General features: G+C 36.9%; 1 protein-coding gene across 4 annotated transcripts in view; it reads left to right on the top strand.

Moving 5' to 3' along the window:
• LOC144978150 (glutamine amidotransferase-like class 1 domain-containing protein 1) overlaps positions 1-21,201 on the top strand; it is a 29,973-nt gene that overhangs the window by 4,962 nt on the left and 3,810 nt on the right. For 2 of the 4 annotated variants that reach the window (XM_078923823.1, XM_078923822.1), the window contains exons 5-7: positions 942-1,039; positions 1,882-1,975; positions 4,082-4,193. In XM_078923823.1, coding sequence (XP_078779949.1) covers positions 942-1,039; positions 1,882-1,975; positions 4,082-4,193 — 304 coding nt within the window. Of the gene's footprint in view, positions 1-941; positions 1,040-1,881; positions 1,976-4,081; positions 5,471-9,526; positions 9,700-21,201 lie in introns of those variants that run through there. The other 2 variants (XR_013646473.1, XM_078923824.1) reach the window with 2 other exon arrangements.

Raw genomic sequence — 21,201 nt, 5'->3', positions numbered from 1 at the left:
TTATTAAAATGAACAATGAACATAGAAACAAACAAACAAACAAAAATTGTAGATAAATATCTTTAAAACAGCTTTAGTGTACTGTCTTCATATTTTGGGGGATTTTATTAAAACTTTTTTTTTAGGTTTTGATGAGTATTGCTTGTCTTCTTGACAAAGAGGGTCTGCAATTTTATGTAATGTTTGATTTCCATTTTTTTTTTTTTTTTTTGGATGCTTCTTACAAAATTTGATCATAAACTGAACTTTGTGGCAAGCTGCTCTTTAAACGGAGAGAAAGATAAAGTGAGTAAATGTGAGTCATATATAAAAGGGAACAACACAAAACAAAACAAAAACAACACAAGTCTTTTATTTTTTGTGTTGTTTTTTTTTTTTGTTTTGTGTTGTTCCCTTATATATGAGTCACATTTACTCACTTTATCTTTCTTTCCATTTTATTGGCTCATTTAGGTACCTCTAGTTTTGGTTTTGCTCTTTAAAAGATGAACACAGTTGCTAAAAATCTGTCAAAGGATGGCAACAATTACTGAAAAATACAGTCAATGTCAGCCAGTTACAGTGAAAAGAAATATCATCATTCCATCATTTCTCCTCACAAAGGACCAAAATATCATCCATTACTTGGTAATGAAGTGATCACTCTTTGTTAAAAAAGAGGGAAAAATAAATTGGCCAGCAGTTAAAACCCTATAACCATTAAAAAACTAATTATCTTTTATTGATTCCGAAGACATTCCATTGTAAAACACTCTGCCAATAAAAAAAAGAAGGCAAAACAGCAAGAAATTTAAAATTTCAGGACATATTTTCGTCACAAAAACATCAATGTCTCCTTTTTGCGTGTTCCAATTCTATTGTTCTAAAAATCCTATGATTTAAAATATGTTAATGTTCACTTTCTTTTTTTTTTCATTTTTTGTTTCTTCTTTTCTATGTAGAGCCCATCTGTGCCATTGGACAAGGAGTTGCAGGTCTTTGTTCAGCCATAAAGGAAGACGGGAAAACCTGGTGTTTTGAAGATTATTGTTTGACTGCGGTGAGGCTATTTTAAGATCTATATATAATTTTTTTTTAAATTGCGAAGTTAAAATTCCCTTCATTTTTTTTTCTTATCTAGTCCTGACATAGTTCAATTAGTTTTTTTAAAGTAAAAAAAAAGAAAGAAAGAAAATAAAACCTTGATTTTGCAACTATGTAGTCTTGTGGTATGTCACTTGCTTTTGAATTGGAAGGTCCTGGGTTTGAGCCTCACTCAGCGCATAGTTGAGTCCTTGGAAAAGGCTCATTATTCACATTCTCTCACCGTACCCAGGTGTAAAATGAGTACCTGGCCATTAACAGCATTGTCTCTGTAGGAAAAAAACTACAATATCGCCTAACAGGTGTCATGTCTCATTTTTCATGTTACAGATTGCTGTTGGTCAGGGAGCCTTTGTAAGGGCTTGAGCATGTTTAGTGGATATTGCGCTATATAAAAGCTCAAGTTATTTAGGGATAGATGCGCAGTATAAATTGTTCTTCTTCTTCTTCTTCTTCTTCTTCTTCTTCTTCTTCTTCTTCTTCTTCTTCTTCTTCTTCTTCTTCTTCTCTTTCTCTTCTTCTTCTTCTTCTTCTTCTTCTTCTCTTCGTCTTCGTCTTCGTCTTCGTCTTCTTCTTCTTCGTCTTCTTCTTCTTCTTCTTCTTCTTCTTCTTCTTCTTCTTCTTCTTCTTCTTCTTCTTCTTCTTCTTCTTCTTCTTCTTCTTCTTCTTCTCTCTCTCTCTCTTCTTCATCTTCTTCTTTTTCTTCTATCATGCCCAACAATTTAAATTTTGATATATTATAGCAACTAATTTCAACTTAGCCTTTGCTTTTATTTTTTCTCTACGATTCTATTGCAGCCATCCTTGTTTGAAATAGCCTACCTGCCAGAATTTTCTAGCATGCCTCTCATTCTGGAAGATTTCGTCAAAGACCATGGAGGAAAATACACGGGTAACTTCTGTTATTGTTTTTTTGCCATACATGTTTCATGAGTAATTCTCACTTAACTGTATTAACCTGACTATAGATAGAACGAAGTTGACGTCACTCAGGTCTTTGTTATAATTTTTTTTGCCATCCATGTTTATGAGTAATTCTCACTTAACTGTATTAACCTGACTATAGATAGAACGAAGTTGACATCACTCAGGTCTTTATAATTGTTTTTTGTTATACATGTTTCATGAGTAATTCTCACTTAACTGTATTAACCAGGCTATAGACAGAACGAAGTTGACATCACTCAGGTCTTTGTTATTGCTTTTTTGCCATCCATGTTTATGAGTAATTCTCACTAAACTGTATTAACCAGACTGTAAAAGTTCATGGTTATACACAGTTTTGTGTGTTGGTCCGTTATACTTCTGGATGGCAATGTTGTGAGTTTCTAAGCCAAGTACATACTATCTATAAATGTGTAAAAGAAATATGAACATTTATATAGAACATTCACACAGATTTACCATGCTCAATGGGCTCCCCACTGTTTTATTTAATTCCCCCAGCATGCCATTGTGACCATAATTCCATTTTCATACATGACTAGTTGTCTATTAGGTGTCCTTTTTAGACTATCACACTTACAGTAACCGAGACTGCCTATACTCATTTATACCTGAGTTGGTTTGAGGTAATGTGTGTAAAATGCCATACCCAATTTAAATAGCACTGGAACCAGGATTTTTTCCAATTACTCTCATCCATCCAGCAATGACCACACTTAATCCCGGAGTCTCGACTGTTGTATAAAGGTAACACACCATTCCGAGCCCAATACCGGGGCGGTGGTTTTAATGTAACACACCTTTTCCGAGTAACACGCGCGTCAGTTGTAAAAATGTAACACAGACCCGACCTTGATTAGGATAAAAATTTCATTGTTTTCTTTATGAAATAAAAGCCGAAGTTTGATTGGTTGATACTATTAGTTTCATCCAATCAGCAAACAGTTTATTTAAGCTGTTTGGGTTGAGTATGAAGCTAGTTTTTGACGTAAGAAATGACGCGGTCAAACCCGAGTGATGCTATATGTTAGCTACGTCATTCAAACTTGCTATGCAAGTACTGGGAACCGGTCGTTATTTCCGGTTGACCCCAATGCGGTAGAAGGGTTAACATTGCTTGATTATTTTTGAGAGTAGGAGACACCTCATCGCTGAGCCACTGATTTCAATGATGGGTTTCTTCCTTTATTTATTCCTATTATTCCCCATTAAGCACACCAACCCTTATATATAAGCACAGCTGAATACACTTCAACTGCCGTAACGTCATTTCCCTCGTAATGACGCATGGTAACTTAGTAACTGGCTCTAAACTATCGGAACAATGGCGGACGCCCTTATGAAATATTTCTTCGACGAGCATAAAAGCATATCCAGAGGAAAAAAAACCATTATAAATCTGATCATGTTTTGACTTTTACATATTACACATTCTGATCACAAGACATATGTAAATTTCTAGCCAGCATAAAGAATAAAAAGTACTGATTTTCTTTGTTTAGAACCACGATGGCCGCCATTGATTGGCGACGTGACATCAGACTATTGAATCCTATTGGAAACTTTACACAACTATCATGAGTTAATGAGGAATTTATGATCTACAATAATTGTTCTTGTAAGAAGATGCTCGTTGAACATCTTGTCATATAAATCTGTTGACAATTACTTTTGGGAAATGAAGAAAAGTGACGTGACGTGAAGCTTGTTGAATGGTGGAAAGGCAATTTATAAATGATAGTTTTCATTCATTCACTCATTCAATCATCCACGTATGCATTCATTTATCCATTCATTCAGTCATTCATTCATTCATCCATCCATCCATTGATTGATTGATTGATTGATTGATTGATTGATTCATTCTTTTGTTCATATATTCATTAGTTCATTCATTGGTTATTTATTTATGATTCCAATCAATTATTCATTCATTCATTCATTTATTCCTTCATACATTCCTTTATTTTTTCATTCATTCATCTTTTTATTCATTTATTAATTAATTCATTCATTCATTCATTTATTCATTCATTCATTTATGTCTCTTCAGGCACAGAGCCGAATGGAGTTCACATAGTCGTGGACAGGTATCTGATCACAGGACAGAACGTCGCATCAACAGTCATCGCAGTACAGAATTTGATATTAATGTGTAGTCAAAAGTAGGTCACTGCTTCCGTGCCTCCAACCCCCCCCACCCCCACCCATACCCCACCCCAATTCCCCACTACAACCCCAACCCCCTCCGGAAACAGATGTGTGTGAATCTCCTCCTCCTCCTCCTCATCACCCTCCTCCTTATCCAAAGTGTGTGTGTGTCAAGTGACAGGATAGTTAAGATCAAGGCTGACAATGTCTGACATAAGCTCTCTCGTATCCACATGGATGAGCAATCAGACAAATTAAATATATGACCCACTCTCTCAAAATGGTATGATGTCGGGGTGAATTGGATAACTTATGATAAGATTTTGAGCTTGTCTTACACAATTTGAGCCATAGTAGAGCCAGACACGTTCCATGTTTGGTATTTTGTCGAAGCTGTTTCTGTTATTCGTATTCATATTTGTTCATTACATTTTACTGTTTCAAAGAGGTAAATAACAATGTGAAATTGAATGTAAGCTTCAATTTAATATACGAAAACAGATAAAATTTCGCATTGTTATTTATATCTTCAAGCTTCGAGTAGCACGATTTACATGTTTCAAAGAGGTAAATTCAATTTATATTTATAGTCACAAATATTTAAATTATGGTTAGTTTCTCTTTGTTACGGTGGAGAATGACTCGACATTGGAAGTTCTCATTATTTCATGTCTATATATTTGCTGTCTGTGTTCAATTCATTCTGACATAATACTGTTTTGAGATGGTGGCTCACAAATTATGAAGTGATTTTTTTAACAAAAAAAACTAGCCTTGCCTGCAAACTTTGTAAACTCATAACCTGGCACTGTGCAAAAAATTATATCAGAAATACATAACAATGTAAAATTGAATGTAAGCTTCAATTTAATATACAAAAACAGATAAAATGGATTTTCCGGGTTTCCCCTTTATCAACAAAACAGGATGAGTGAAACACCACAGACGAATGAGATAATGTGGTAGTGGCGTTGTTAAGATGAAAAACAAAAAAAATTGATGCAACTACCACATTATCTCATTCGACTGTAGTATTTCACTCACCCTGTTTTGTTGATAAAAAGGAAACCCGAAACGTCCATTTTATCTGTTTTCGTATATTAAATTGAAGCTTTCATTCAATTTCACATTATTATTTATTTCTTCGAGCAGCAACATTTACATCAGAAATACTGGGCTATGGCGAATACTGAAAGAAATTGATAAGTGATAAGTTTTAAGTAGTACAATCTTAGGGATTATTTATTTGCACGCGCTCTATTAAAAAGAACTTAATTTACATTTTCTTTTGGTGTCTAGGAGAAGGAAAACTCCAACTTCAAACCACCACTGCCTTGTGGATCTGGGAAGATGAAAGGCTATGGAATCACATCCAGAGAATAAAGAACCGCTGAAGTCGGAGTCGCAGAGCCGAAAGGCGCAAATAGTCTGGAGAGGGAAACCAACCCAAAAATTAATGTGACACGCATCCTCCTCACAATGATGGACAACAAAACTGTCGGACGATATGGCGCGAAGTCTGGGGATTCCCGCCGGACGGACCTAGCGTCGAGCCCTGATAAACAGGGTTCACCCAAGCGATCTGGTGGTACCTTGCCCTCCTACTGTGGAACCAGGGTAGGAGATGCAAGGTTACGGACTACTGGAACTATCAAATTGCTACAATGGAATGCAGAAGGGATACAACATAAAAAGACTGCCCTCTCCAAGTTTCTTCAGGATGAGAAGATAGATATTGCCTGCATACAGGAGACACACCTCACAGAAAACATTAGGTGTTCAATAAGGGGATATCAACATTTTAGGAAAGACAGAAAAGAACGGAACAAAGGTGGAGTAATCATCTTCGTCAGAAATGACATAGCGACAAATGAAATAACGACAGATGAATCTGTTGAAATATTGGCTGTAAAAATTACCAAAAACAAATTGCAATACACAATATATAAACTGTTACAGCCCACCATCAGAGAATCTGCCAATTGAAAACATAAGAAGTGAAGAAGAACAGTTCATTGTTGTGGGAGACTTCAATAGCCACTCCCCAAGCTGGGGATACAATGACTTAGACAGAAAAGGTGAAACCCTTGAAAATTGGCTTACAGACAGTAAGCTTCAAATTGTCAGAAATGAAGATGACCCAGATACATACTTCTCAAGAGCATGGAAGACAACATCAACCCCAGACCTAACTCTCATATCTGAAGATCTCACCGGAAAAGTCAGTAAACAGATAAAGGAACAACTGGCAGGAAGTGATCATCGTCCCATTCTGGTTGAAATAACTGAAGAATATGCAAAAGACAGAAAGGCACCACCTCCGAGATGGAATTATAAAAAAGCAGACTGGACTCTGTTTTCAAAGTTGACTGATAGTTATACAAAAGAGATAAACTGTAAAACAAGGAATGTAGAAAAATCAGCCAAAGCTTTCACAAAATCAATCATGAAAGCTGCAAAAGAATCAATCCCCAGAGGATCAAGAAAGGACTACTGTCCAGGATGGACTGAAAAATTAGGAAGTCTCAACAGCCAAGTCACTGAACACAGAAAAAAAGCAGAGAGAGAGCCAAATGATGAGAATATGGAAATTTACAAAGAGGCTGAAAAAACTCTCAGGAAAGAAACAATAAAAGCAAAACAGGAAGCATGGCATGAAAAAACCAGACAACTTGACTACGACAGAGACGGAAGAAAATTATGGAACCTAACCAAAGCTCTAAGTGGACAAGAAAACAGATATGCTGCACCATCAGTAGAAGATGATCAGGGGAGGATTCTCAACAAAAAACAAGCAGCAAACTGTTTTATGAAGCAGTACTCAAGTGTTGGGAGTATACAGATTAGAAAAGAACGAAAACGAGAAGTCCACAAAGAATTGAGAAAACACAAGGATACACCCAAAGAATCCACAGATGATGTCATGTTCAGTTCGATTAAAAAAGAAGAAGTAGAAATTGCCTTGAAATCTCTAAAAACGAACAAATCACCAGGTCCAGATGATGTTACTAATGACATGTTGAAACACCTAGGAACCCTCACAAAGAGGAAAATGAAACAACTGTTCAATGCAAGTTGGAAACAGGGTAAACTTCCACTCAAATGGAAACAGGCAACCATGATACCAATTAAGAAGGATGGCAAGCCAAAAAATAAAACCGAAAGCTACCGGCCAATAAGTTTGACAAGCTGCTTGGGTAAACTGATGGAGAGAATTGTTAATCGCCGTCTCCAATGGTATTTAGAAAGCAATAAGTTGATATCAGATGAACAGGCTGGTTTCAGACAATTACGCTGCACAGAGGACCAGATAACATACATCTCGCAGCTGATCGAAAATGGTTACCAAGAAAAAAAACACACAGTCACAGTTTGGGTGGATATGGAAAAGGCATTTGACAAAGTCTGGACAAAAGGACTACTTCTCAAACTTAAGAAAGCCAACGTTTCACACAACATGTTTGCATGGATTAAAGATTACCTCACAAATCGAAAAGCAAGAGTCCAATCTCAAAACTCTAAAAGCAAGCTAACGAACATGACAAATGGAGTACCACAAGGCGGGGTTCTCTCACCAACCCTCTTTGTCGTTTTTATCAATGACATCTGCGAAACCAAATGCAGAGGAGTAAAAGCAGCCATGTATGCAGATGACCTTGCACTGATATGCACTGAAAGAAATATTGGTACTGCAAAGGCCAGGATACAGATGACTCTTGATGCTTTGAGCAAATGGACAAAAGACTGGGGTATGAGAGTAAATGCTGATAAAACCACATACACAACATTCAGCTTATCAACCAAAAAGCAATCTATGCGATTAACTTTAGATGGAAAGATTCTGAGAGAAGACCTTATGCCTAAGTATCTAGGAGTGAAATTTGACCCTCGACTCACTTGGAAACATCAAATAGATGAAAGTCAACAGAAAGGGTACAAGAGAATGCAGCTTCTCCGAAAACTTGCTGGAACGCAATGGGGAGCAAACTCAAACGTCCTGAAGAAGACATATCTTGGATATGTAAGACCTGCAATAGACTATGCCATATCGGCATGGGGAACGTGCTCACAGGCTCAATTTCAAAAGGTTGAAAAAATCCAAAACCAATGCCTACGCGTGATCACTGGAGCAATGAAAACAACACCAATTCACAAGATGGAAACCCACACAGGAATAAAACCTCTCAAAGAACAACGAAATTTAAAAATAGTGACACAATTCTCAAAAATAAAATTCATGGAATCCCAACCACTGCATCCAAGTACAATGGAAAAGAAAGAGAATCGACTCAAAAGGGAAAACTTCATCGCCTTGGGACAAAAACTAGAGAGCGAATATAAAGTGACACCAAAGGAAGATATTGCCCAAATCAATGTCCCAAATCTCAAACCACCACCGTGGAAAAAGAAACAAAAATCCATAACCATCAACAAGAAAAACATTCGAAGCAATAATGACAATGCTCAAACCCTAAAGATGATCGATAAAAAATACCCAATGACCAACTGGATAAGAGTTTATACAGATGGCTCAGTTTCCGGCCCCCTCATGAATGGAGGTGCTGGTGCACTCATACACTGGACAGATAAAACAGAAACAAAAATATCTGTATCAGTGGGTTCAATGTGCACAAGTACTAAAACTGAAGAAAAAGCCATCCTCAATGCAACAAAAGAACTATCCAGAGATCACAGAATATACGGGAAAAATGTGGTTTACTTGACAGACTCTGATGATGCTCTCCGGTCTATTGAAAATTACCAGGACTCTGAAGCCGCACACACTGTGGAGGCCCTTGAGGGCTTATCTGATAAAACAGGAAAAATTGTGCTGCAGTGGATTCCAAGTCATGTAGGTATATATGGAAATGAAATTGCCGATCAACTGGCCAAAGAAGGAGCCCAGAAGGAACAACCGAAGTCGTCAATCACTTACCATCAGCAAAAGAAAATAATAAAGCTAAAAATAGACAAAGAAAGGAATGACACACACCTAGAACACAACAAGCAGGATCCAATCCATGCCATTCAGCGAAGTAGCCAAGTCACTCTATTCCGCCTCCGAACAGGACACAATAGACTAAGAGGACATATGTTTACAAAGCTAGGTATTGGAACAACCCCTTATTGCCCATGTGGAACCGACCATGAAACCACTTTACATGTGCTTATGGATTGCCCATTATACAACGTGCAACGTTCGAACCACTGGGTCACCCCTACAACACTCAACACAAAGCTCTATGGTGAGGCTGAGGACCTAAAGCGGACCACAGACTTCATAGCAGATATCGGACTGCAGCCATAGATGTCCATCAGAGGAACGAAGAAGAAGAAGAAGAAGAAGGTGATCGGTGCCTTGTATTACAAACGTAATTTTTGGATAAATGTCGGGCTATGATTTACAAAGTTTACAAAGACAACAAGTATATGTCACTCATTGCTTCACTGCCAACATCTCTATTTATCAACTTATTGTTGATCATTGACTGTATAAAATTGATGATAATGTTAAATGTTGCTGTTAACCAGGGACCCCTTGTAAAGCGCTTTGAGCACATTTAGTGGATATTTCGCTATATAAAGTTCAAATTTTATTTTTTTAAATGACAATTCTAGTTGTTTTACCTTCAATGTAAAGTAGATGAGCACATTTAGTGGATATTTTGCTATATAAAGCTCAATTATTTTTAAAAAAATGATAATTCTAGTTGTTTTACCTTAATGTAAAGTAGATGACAATAGTCAAATGAATTGGAGGGTTCACTGTAATGAATGAAGACAGATGTTGTAGACGTCAGATTAAGTTTTTTTGACACACTTGAGATTTTAAATATAGCACAATATCCACTAAACGTGCTCAAAGCGCTTTACAAGAGGTCCCTGACCAACAGCAACACACTTAAAATGTAGGACGTGACATGACGCCTGTTAGGCGATATTACAATTTTTTTCGGACAGAGACAACACTGTTAACAGCCAGGTACTCATTTTACATCTCAGTATGGTGAGAGAACATGAGTAAAGAGCTTTTAAATGTTCTTTCAGACTCAAATATGCCGGCCTGTTTTACAAGACTCTGCGCATCATGAATTGAAAAATAAGGCGATGAGATGAGAAAGGTGTGTAAGTGAATGAATCACAATGATGGACAGAAGATGTATTAGTAAGGAAGTTCAAATTGAAATGGATAATAAATTTTATTGATACATTTTAAATATGTGTATAAATGTGTCATTTCATTTCAAAATATGTGTATAAATGTGTCATTTCATTTCAAAATATGTGTATAAATGTGTCATTTCATTTCAAAATATGTGTATAAATGTGTCATTTCATTTCAAAATATGTGTATAAATCTGGCATGGTGGTTTTTTGCATTGCTTGCGGCCGCAAAAAAAATCTTAAAATACCACGGATTTGCAATGTGGCCGCAAAATCTGCAATTTGTTTTGCAAACTTTTGCAAATTTTCGAGATTTTGCAAAGAAAAAAAAGCAAAAAACAAAAAACAATAAAATATTTTTTAAAAGGCAAAACAAAAGAATTTGAAAGCTCGGGAAAGATAATTAATCAAGAGAAGTTTCTTTTTACTATCCCATTTTCTACCTTTTTACTGGCGCTGATATTTGTTGCAAGCGCCTTGAAACTCTTAAAAACTAACAAATACCTTTCTCTTTCATGAACTAATTTTGGGCTTTTAGGAAAAAAAATTAATTGCAAATTTTGCTGCTTTTAGCTTGCAAAATTTGGGATTAAAAAAAACAAAAACCGCCATGTCAGATAAATGTGTCATTTTCATACCTCCACCTTGTCATACTGCTAAATAATCCCTTTTGCCAGAGCAATGGGAAACTGTTACTTAAAAAACTTGAGCATTTCTATATATAGCGCAATATCCACTTAACGTCCTCAAAGCTTTACAAAGGGTCCTTAGCCTATAGCAACACTTAATAATGAGGATGAGACACGATGCCTTTAAGGTGATATTATAGAATTTTTTTTCCTCAACAGGGACAATTCTGTTAACGGCCAGATACTAATTTTTTTACACCTGAGCAATGTGAGAAAATGTGAGTAAAGAGCTTTTCCTAAGGATTTAACAATACACCATTCAAAGCCGGACTCGAACATTTGACCATGATGGCCAGTGTCATACCACACGACCACACAACCATACTTTAGTGTCTTTTGTCCTAATATCAAAATAATTTTTCTTCTCCTCAAATCTGCAATACCATTAATTTTTTTGTATTGACAGTTTGATCATTGTTCAATTGTGTTAGTTGTTATCACGACATTTTTGTAATCAGGAGGTCTGAGGTTCGATTCCCAGTTGAGGTAAGCTGAACTTTTGGCATGATGTTTTAAAGGTCTGAGGTTCGATCCCAGTTGAGGTAGGCAGAACTTTTGGGATGATTTTTTAAATTGTAATTTTCTTTCTGCATTGTGTCATGCAGCGTTTTGAACACACCTTTTTACATTTCTATAGTGTTGTCATTAATAAATGTGTGTTCAGGAATGGATACCATAGCTAGGGGAATTAGGGTAAAATCGTGCAAATTAGTGATGAAAGCACCAAATTACTGGGTGGGGATCCTGACCTCCCATAGCGGGCAGGGAGGTACATACTGTGTCTTCTATCCCCTTATATCTGTTTTCCAACATGCTTTCTGTCTTTGTCTCGGAATGAGATTACTTGGTTTTGTCCTGGCACTGGCCGGAATCCTAGCTGGGAGGGAAACAGTCAAATGCATAGTTATTGTTTTGGGAGATGATATTTTTTTCCTTGTAAATCATCTCTCTGTTATGTATTATTATTTTTATTTTGAATGTATTATGTAAGCATTTGAGTGTGTTCCTCTTTGTTGGATTTTGTGCTTGTGTCTGGATGAGACTTGTAGGTGATTTCAAACTAAGTACATTGGTGGTATGCTCTTGGAATCTACATCTGATCTCTATTTGTTCTCAGTTCCCCTTTGTCTTACTTTTTCTTGGGTGCTTTAATTGTAATTCTAGAACTTTTTACTATCCCATTTTCTTCCTTTTTACTGGCGCTGATATAACCTAAATGTGTTGCAAGCGCCGTAAAACCCTTAAAAACAAAAACAACAAACAAACAAAACAAAGCACCAAATTTGGTACAAAGTAACTTGAGACCACTATTAATCGATGAGGATATAGAACCACATCGAGAAATGCTCCTAACAGTACAAAATAGGGAAATGAAAATCCGCCTTTATGAGCTATATTAAAACAAAGGGGCGTAATCCATGAAATATTTGTTGACACATTCGACGCTTTAAGAATATATCATTTTAAACCTGTGTAAGTGGTTGATTTTTTGGCCTAAATGATTATCATTATTTAAAATGTGACTTTATGTGGTACAGGACCGTATGGGCAGGTAGAATATGTTTATTATGAGGTCTGGGGGGGGGGGGGGGGGGGGGGGGTGGGAGGGGGGGGGGGGGGGGAGAGATTATGCTGGTGTTAGTGTTTTTGATGTTGGTGTTGACGTGATGACGATGACGATGAACATGATGTTGATGGTGGTGGTGGTGTTGCTCAAAATGATGACGATGATGATGATGATGACTATGATGATGATGATGATGATGATGATGATGATGATGATGATGATGATGATGGGGTCATGGTGGTGATAGGTGTAGTGAAGATGGTGGTGATGATAATGAGGTGGTGTTGGTGATAGGGATGATGATGATGATGATGATGATGATGATGATGATGATGATGATGATGATGATGATGATGATGATGATGATGATGATGATGATGATGATGATGATGATTATGATGATGATTTGAGGGTGGTGGTGATAGTGATAGTGATGATGGTGGTGATGATGAACGTCCGAAGTTAGAATGAGAAAAAAGAGTAATGAATGAAACGATTGGTCACTTACATTTAATTTAGTTCTGACAGGATCCCCCGCAAATGCATAAATCTCTACATGGCAGATTTGCTCTTAAGCACTTGCATCTTTCTGTTTGACACCCTCTCTTGCAGCGACACTTGGTCAATTCTTGACACACTTTTGCTGCCTCTGGATTACTCGTCCAAAATGGTTTCAGTCCATCTTCTGTAGTTTTCCACCCCCATTCAAGTGGAGACGGTGGTGAGGCATCGACACAGAGAGAAGAAGCCCAGATGTGGCTTGCTTGGTATGCTGCTCTTTTGACGTGATACAGGAAGGCACATGCAGTTGGTGGTATACGGTCAAGAGATCGACCTTTCTGTGCAAAAAGTTCTTTTCTGGCATCGTTGATTGACTGAAGATGGCACTTTTTGTCGTACATTTTAATTGTAAACCTTTCCAATTCACTGAAATCGTCATCCAATATATTCCCTGGTTTTGATGACAATGCTGCAAACACACCATGCTGCCCACGCGAATTTTTTTCCTATTCCATGGAATCCCCAAACAGAATCACAACCTGTAAATGCATGGAAGAAGAGCAATCCTTCAGTTTTTTCAGGACCCAAAGTATTAACAAGCTCATGAATCGGTATGTATCTGAATTCTCTTCCGGTGCCAAAAGCAACCCATAGCTCTGAACAGGTGATTTGTGTAAACAGTGCGGTAGCTATTACAACAACATCGGTGTCAACGGATCTGATCATGATGTTTGTGTGTCCCAATGATGCTGCATGGTATGCATGAAGTAACATTCTGCCATCGGCTTCCTCTGTGTTACATGGAGCTAGATTGTCAACGGTTAAATTGTTGCTGATTTCTTCTGGCCCAATGGTGGCATATGCATCTTTTCCTATGATTGTGTCAACGAAGTGTTTTGACAACAGAGAAAAGAGAGCTGTTTTATTTTGCTCATTCTTAAGAAATTCCCTCCAATTGTTAGGAACTGTACTATCTGGCGTTACTCGTCTGAGAATGCCATGGCCTCTCTTAGATCTGGTCGTCGCTTTTATACTGAGTGGATGGTATTGATCGAAAACTAAGTCGATTCGTGTAGCTGCTTTGGATTGAGGTATAATACTATTGGTAAAAATTATAGCATACCCTCCATACGTCTGTCGTCGAGTTGGAATGATTATGTTTGTCATCGCTGCTCCATCAAAAATAGTGGTAGACGATGAGGGGGAATGGAGGACTTCTAAATCAGTATGAAGGCAACAAAGCAATTGAGATTTATTAACACTTGTATTGGCCAACGAGGGTGGGAATGCGCTATTCTCATGTGCAAAAAAATTGTTCAAATTGCCACCTCTTCTTTGACATGCAATGTACAGTTGAGAAAACAAGCTTGATTCGTTTTTTAGTATTTTAACCTTTCTCATATTTGTTGTTTGTTTTACTGCTGGCTTGCTGGATAATAATTTCATCTTGTTGACTTTAAGGGATCTGTTACTTTCGTTTTCCGTGTCCTAATTCTTTCTTCAACAAATTCATCATATTGCCTTTTTCCTGTCTCAAACAATTTTCTGACAACACTCCCACGAGAGTCCAAAAACGGATTGCCAACTGTATTGAAGGTATCAATGAGGCTTCTTAGATTTGTTGTAAACATTTTCTTCTTTGATGTACTGTCGTCTAAATGTCTCTGATCTCTTTACAGGATGTTTCATTATGAAAAGTTGCAACCATATTGTCAATTTGCGGTGCAGACAACACCCATTGATGCAATGTTGAGGGGGATTCAATTAAAGAGATAACATTAAGAGAGCCCTTTAGTTTCTCATTGTTCTGCTCATGAGCTTGGTCAATGGTCATTGATGAAAAGTGTCTTCTTGACTTCTTGACAGTAAAGTTGCCTGCAAGAAACTGCACATAGACTTTGGGTGAAGACAAAGGTAGGATCAACATATCTCTAATGTGGACAGACAACCACCGAGAATAATGGGTTTTGTCCAAAGCAAACAGAAAGGAAATAAATTCTTGTAAAGATTCGACATAGGTCAAGAAGTCTCCAGTGCGGAAAGATTTGATTAATGATAATGTAAGCAATTCCATCTTTATAATCATATCCCAAAAATAAAACTGACTTGATTCTTTGCTTTGCTTTGAATTTCACTCCTCAACTGACATAAAGGCATGCCCGTTCTTTTCAACATATATATTGTAGGCTTCCTGTTTTAAAGTTGAAAGACAAGCAACTGTTAGCTGATGAGCGTATCTTGTTCTTTTGATGTGGCAGACTTTCAAAAAAGAATCTGCTGTTCCAGCACCACAAATTCCTGCTCTCGATAAAATGTGAGTCCATCCACTTCCATCCAAAAGCGTCCCAATGGTTTTCAAAAATTCCATCTCAATGTGCAATCCACCAAGTATGACAACAAATTTTGACTCCCCATAGATTTCAGGCCATTTCCATTGAATCTGTTTGGCAACGGCGTACAACGGTTGATCAGCAACTAGCACAGGAGTTTGTCCAGGATTAAAAAAAATGTGTGATGCTGTTTAGGTTATCCATTGTATGTTTGATTGTTGAAGATTTGTTACTAGCTACTTCAAGAAGTGGAAGCATTGATATGATTGAGGGTGAAACATTGTCCTGTCTATCTGAGTGGAAAGCTGGCCAGTTAATTACCAATTCCTCCGGATTAGTGGATAGCACATGCTCTAACCACTGGTCCTCCTTCTGTAATGATCTCTGAAGATTGATCTCTTCAGAATGAAAATTAACATGATCATGAATTGGTGGAACACACGGTTTAGCTCCAAGAGTTATTTCTTCTTTCACGGTGATGAAATCTTTCAGAACTGTGGTCTCAGTACAATCTGTATTAACATCGTCAGAGAAAACGTCACCAAGGCCCAGTCGCTCTTCACCATCTCCACTAAACTGTGGATGCTGAAATATAGAAATTCCTGTACCATGAAAAGCAGACTTAGATGTAGTTGAGGTAGGGTTGTAGTCAAGATTGTCGACAGCTGCTGTTGTGAAAAGGTTATGCTTCAACGAAACGGGGCATATAGCACCATCCTCTTCAAATCGTTTTTCCACTGCCCGGGCAATGTTGGATGAAATGGACAGAACTCGCTTATAAGAAACACTTAAGCCCAGATTAAACAAAGTATTGACAATCTTTTTTGATCGTGTCTCGTTGTAAAGATGCATACCAATAAACAGTGAAAGAGGAGTCTCCTTTGCTGGCATTATTCGCTTTTGGGCTACAGTGGGTTCATCTCTCTTTAGTCTGTCAATGCTGTTGGTAACTTCTTCTTCTTCCAGTGTCATCTCATGGGTTGAGGTCGACTTGAAATGACACGCCAATCTTCCCTGTTGACAGCTTGCTGACTGCATTCGGCTGCCGACAATCCTGTCCATGTCCTCACATCATCTATCCAAGTTCTTGCTGGCCTGCCTCTTCCTCTTTTCCCCTCAACTCTACCCTCAAGAATGTCCTTGTTGACAGTTTGATGGCGTCTTAGGTGTCCAAAATACTTAAGTTTTCTTGTTTTTATTACTTTCATTAGGGTCGGTCTGATATCATGGATGTCACAGACTTCTTGATTTGTTTTCTTTTATTTCCAACTGATTTTTCCAAGGCGACGGAAAGTCCACATTTCAAAGGCCTCAATTCTTTTCTCTATTTGTTTGTTCAAGGTCCATGTTTCTGAGCCGTAGAGAAGTGTTGAGTGGACATAACATTTGAGTATTCTTATTCTCGTTATCATCTGCGTTTGTTGCGAAGTTAAAATGTTATTCAGTTGACTGAACCTCGACTTAGCTATAGCAATCCTGTTTTTCACTTCCAGCTCATTCTTTCCGTTGTTGGTCATTGTCTGTCCAAGATATTTAAAAGAATCTACTTGTTCGATGTTTTGATTATTAATTTGGATTTTTGCGCTTTTTTCAGGCTTCTTTGACATGACCATTACCTTCGTCTTTTGAACATTCATCTCTAGACCCTTTGCTGTACTGTTCAGGTTTACTTGATTTGCAAGGATCTGTAGATTTGTCTCGTTCGATTAGTAACTATCAACTGCGATAAAGAGAGACTTTCTTGGTGACGTATATGAACACTTTTAGATGATGAGGATCCAACTAAAATCATCTTTATTAGACAGAGTAATGACTGTGGAACAGATTTTTCTTCGGAGACTTGAGAGAAGTCAGCAGCAGCTTTTTCTAATTTATCCAGATCTCTTCGAATTATATTAGCCGCGCGGGATAAAGTCAATACTTCGTCGTCAGCCTTTTCCATGTGAGTCTGTTCAAGTAAACTAGATGTTGTCTTATTGAAGGCTAAAAATGTTTCCTTTCCTGAGAAATAGCTGTCTAGGCCTGGTAGTACCCGCTGGAGTCTGTCTCTGAACCTGGTTGGGTGAACATACGACTGGGTGCACCCTCTGTCGCAGCATTCTTTGCTATACATCTTTATCAATTCTGATAATTTGTGAACTCTTTCTTTGCTCTGTTCTATGCTTGAAACAATTTCAGCAAACGCAAAACTGGTATCGATGTCTGTAGATTGAGCACTTTGTTTGTTTTTGTAATATTCAGCAGTTCTTTTCATGTTCATAAAACGAACATGACAAATCTTATGGTAATGAGCTTCCTGAGCAATCAAATCACCATTTGAGAACATGGAAAGAATCGGGATATCGTTTATAATTTCTGCAGCCACGCAGATATTTTCACTCATCTCTTTTGTCATTATCAAATGAAGGGAAGCGTCAGTCTTCTGGTTGCAAAACATGCAATTTGTCCTAATTTTTGTGATAACGTCAATTGAGGGAAAACGCATACTCAGCTTCCTTGGACAGTGGGATGATGAGAGATTGTCTAGATCGGGGTCATTTGAAACGTTTTCTTGTAATTTCTGGTTTTTCACAGCGAGCCTCCTGATTTTTGTGGCCGGTTATCGAGAGCGACATGATTTGTGCCATTTGGCATCCTTTTGCTGCAGGACCTCCACTGTATCCTCAGAGTGTTCTCCAACAGACAGATCGAGCTTGTCACTATCATGTGCTAATCCGTTAAAAGTCTTAACACTCTCAACAAAAGTCACGTACCCTTGTCCACAGTCTTTCCGCTTTGACAGAGCTGGGCATTCTAATTTTTCATTTTTAATCTCTTGACAAATGATACATTTTGACCAATCCACTTCAATACCGCGCTTTGCCATTTTATAATTGTTAATAGTTAGTACAGGATTTAGTACATTGTCAAAGGCATGGTTTAATGGGTAAAATGACGGTGATCACGTTTGATAACGGGGATGAGGCAATGTTCATGAAGGTAATGTTAAAGATGATGATGATGATGATGATGATGATGATGATGATGATATGGACATTTTCAACCTGAAATTTGTTTTGAAAAATATTATTATGCAAACCACAATAATAACACAAGTGTATTGAATGAGTGCGAGATACATAAATTGATGCTTAAGTGATATTTAGATGCTCTGTATGATGCTAATGATGATGATGAGGATGATGATGAGGATGATGATGATGATGATGATGATGATGATGACGATGATGCTGTTGTTGTTGCTATTATTATTATTATTATTATTATTATTATTATTATTATTATTATTATTATTATATTATTATTATTATTATTATCATCATTATCATTATTATTATTATTATTATTATTATTATTATTATTATTATTATTATTATTATTATTATTATTATTATTATTATTATTATTATTATTATTATTATTATTATTATTATTATTATTACGACGTATTTTAAAACCATCATTATAACTAACTACAGTACCACATAATAATATGCGGTGGGTAAAAGGCGACAAAGTTTAAGTAGACACCGTTTCGTGACCTCGCCGACCCGAAAGCAGACGACTAAACTTGCAACCGCAGAATGCAATGCATTGTTTATCGATATCAACACATTAGCGGAAGTCTATTATTTTCAAATAATTCTAGTTTAATAAGATATGAAGGAAATAAAAAACGTATTCTTTGAAAGATATCGGAATATATCAAAGATATGAAAGAAAAATCAGCAATTTTATTTTTTCTTCGTAGTCGTATTCGCCCACCACAACTTTGATTTCTTCGATTTCACAATCTCATGTTCCGCGTTTCAAAGCCGGCAAAATTTGAAATAACCAAATTGGTATAATATCGGACTCAATAAAAATAGTAATGAAAACTATGTTACTCACTTGGTAAATGAATGAATTTGATATGTTGTATGTTAACGAATATCTTTGAACAGAGTTTGGAGAACTAAAGATATCTCCCTTCAACTAAAGCTAAGACTTTTCAACTCAAACGTGAAGTCTGTCCTACAGTATGGATGTGAAACTTGGAACGCATCACAGGCATGTATAAGGAGGGTACAGATTTTAGTAAATAGGTGCATGCGTAAGCTACTCAGAATAAAATGGATGGATAGAATAAAAAATGAAGAAGTATGGAAAAGAACACAGCAGAAACCAGTGGGAGAGGATATAGGAAGAAGACGATGGAGGTGGATTGGACACACGCTTAGAAAGAATGACTCAACTATAACAAAGAAAGTATTGGACTGGAACCCTCAGGGCAGAAGATCAAGGGGAAGGCCACGAGGAACATGGAGAAGAATTAAAGAAGCTGATATACAGAGAAGTGGTAAGACCTGGAATGAGATAAAAAAAGTTGGCTCAGGATAGAGAAGGATGGAAACTGTTTGTCTGTGGCCTATACCCTGACCCAGGGTGAAAAAGGCAATGATGATGATGATGATGATGATGTTAACGAATAAATGATAAGTTATCTTTCCGATTTCGATTTAAGACACTGGGCACATGTGTACTCGGTACCGATGACGTAGTCTGTGACCTTTTGACACCAAGCAAAATGTCGTGATGGTGGCAAGTTTCATCACCACCATTAATTTTTACAAAAATCAAATTGCTGATATCTCAGCTCTTGGAGTAATGAGAACGTGGTTCTATATCACAATTTAAACCTAAGAGCACAAAGTTTTTTTTCATAAAAAATTCATGCTTTCATCACTAATTTGCACGATTCGGGGGTTTTGTGTCCCTAATTCCCCCAGCTACCATGTTCTGCAATAAATCAATAAATTTATGAATTGATTTTTCAGGTTTTGATGTGTTATTCATCATTCTTAAAGGAAGTTATCATATGTGACAGTGAATGACATAATCAGTCGGATGGTGAAAAGGTTTGAATTGAGATATTGCCAAGTTTAGTTAGAAGGTCAATTTTTTTCAAAAAATGAGTTCTTGTCATAAATGATTAAATCAACCCTTTTTGTACATCTTCAGGAAAAGAAAGCTTAATTTCACTTCTCTAAGCATTTTTTACAGCTAGTCAAGTTGAAAAGGTATGAAATTTGAGAACAGTTGCTGGATACCTTTCCCATACATCTGACCATAACTTCATGAAAAATCACCCGATTTACTTCAAAAAAAAGATTTTAGAAATGCTCTGGAGAGCATAATATTCTATCAGAAAATGCAAAAAAAAAAAAAAAAAAAAAAAAAATGCAAATCCAAAATTTTCACCTTCCGAATGATTATGTCATGCACTGACACATATTATTGAATTTAGACATTTCTATCGCTTTCCGAATGACTTGTAGATTAGTAATGCTCAAGCAAGGCGATTTAATTTAATTAAATCATTATCTAGAGAGAGAGAGAGAGAGAGAGAGAGAGAGAGAGGGAGAGAGAGAGAGAGAGAGAGAGAGAGAGAGAGAGAGAGAGAGAGAGAGAGAGAGAGAGAGAGAGAGAGAGAGAGAGAGAGAGAGAGTTGATATTTAAAACCAATACCAATATTGTTATCATTGTCTCACTGCCATTGTACATAAATTACAAATTGCTGTTATTTTTGTCAATCTTGGAATCAAGTACATTTTTTCTCGAGCTGTAAGCTCATTTGACATCCTTGATAGGATAGGGTTATAATAGAGAATCGAATATAAAAAAAAGAAGTCATGAATAAAAGAAGACATTTATAGTAGAACAAATTAAATTGACATTTCTCTGCTCTTATTTATTTTAGTGATTAGTACTCACTAAAGTTCCTATAATA

The sequence above is a fragment of the Berghia stephanieae genome, chromosome 8, assembly GCF_034508935.2.
Source record: "Berghia stephanieae isolate SIO BIC M18660-M18661 chromosome 8, UCSD_Bste_1.3, whole genome shotgun sequence".
In the NCBI taxonomy this organism is placed as follows: Eukaryota; Metazoa; Mollusca; class Gastropoda; order Nudibranchia; family Aeolidiidae; genus Berghia; species Berghia stephanieae.
This window is presented reverse-complemented; position numbering and strand designations above follow the sequence as displayed.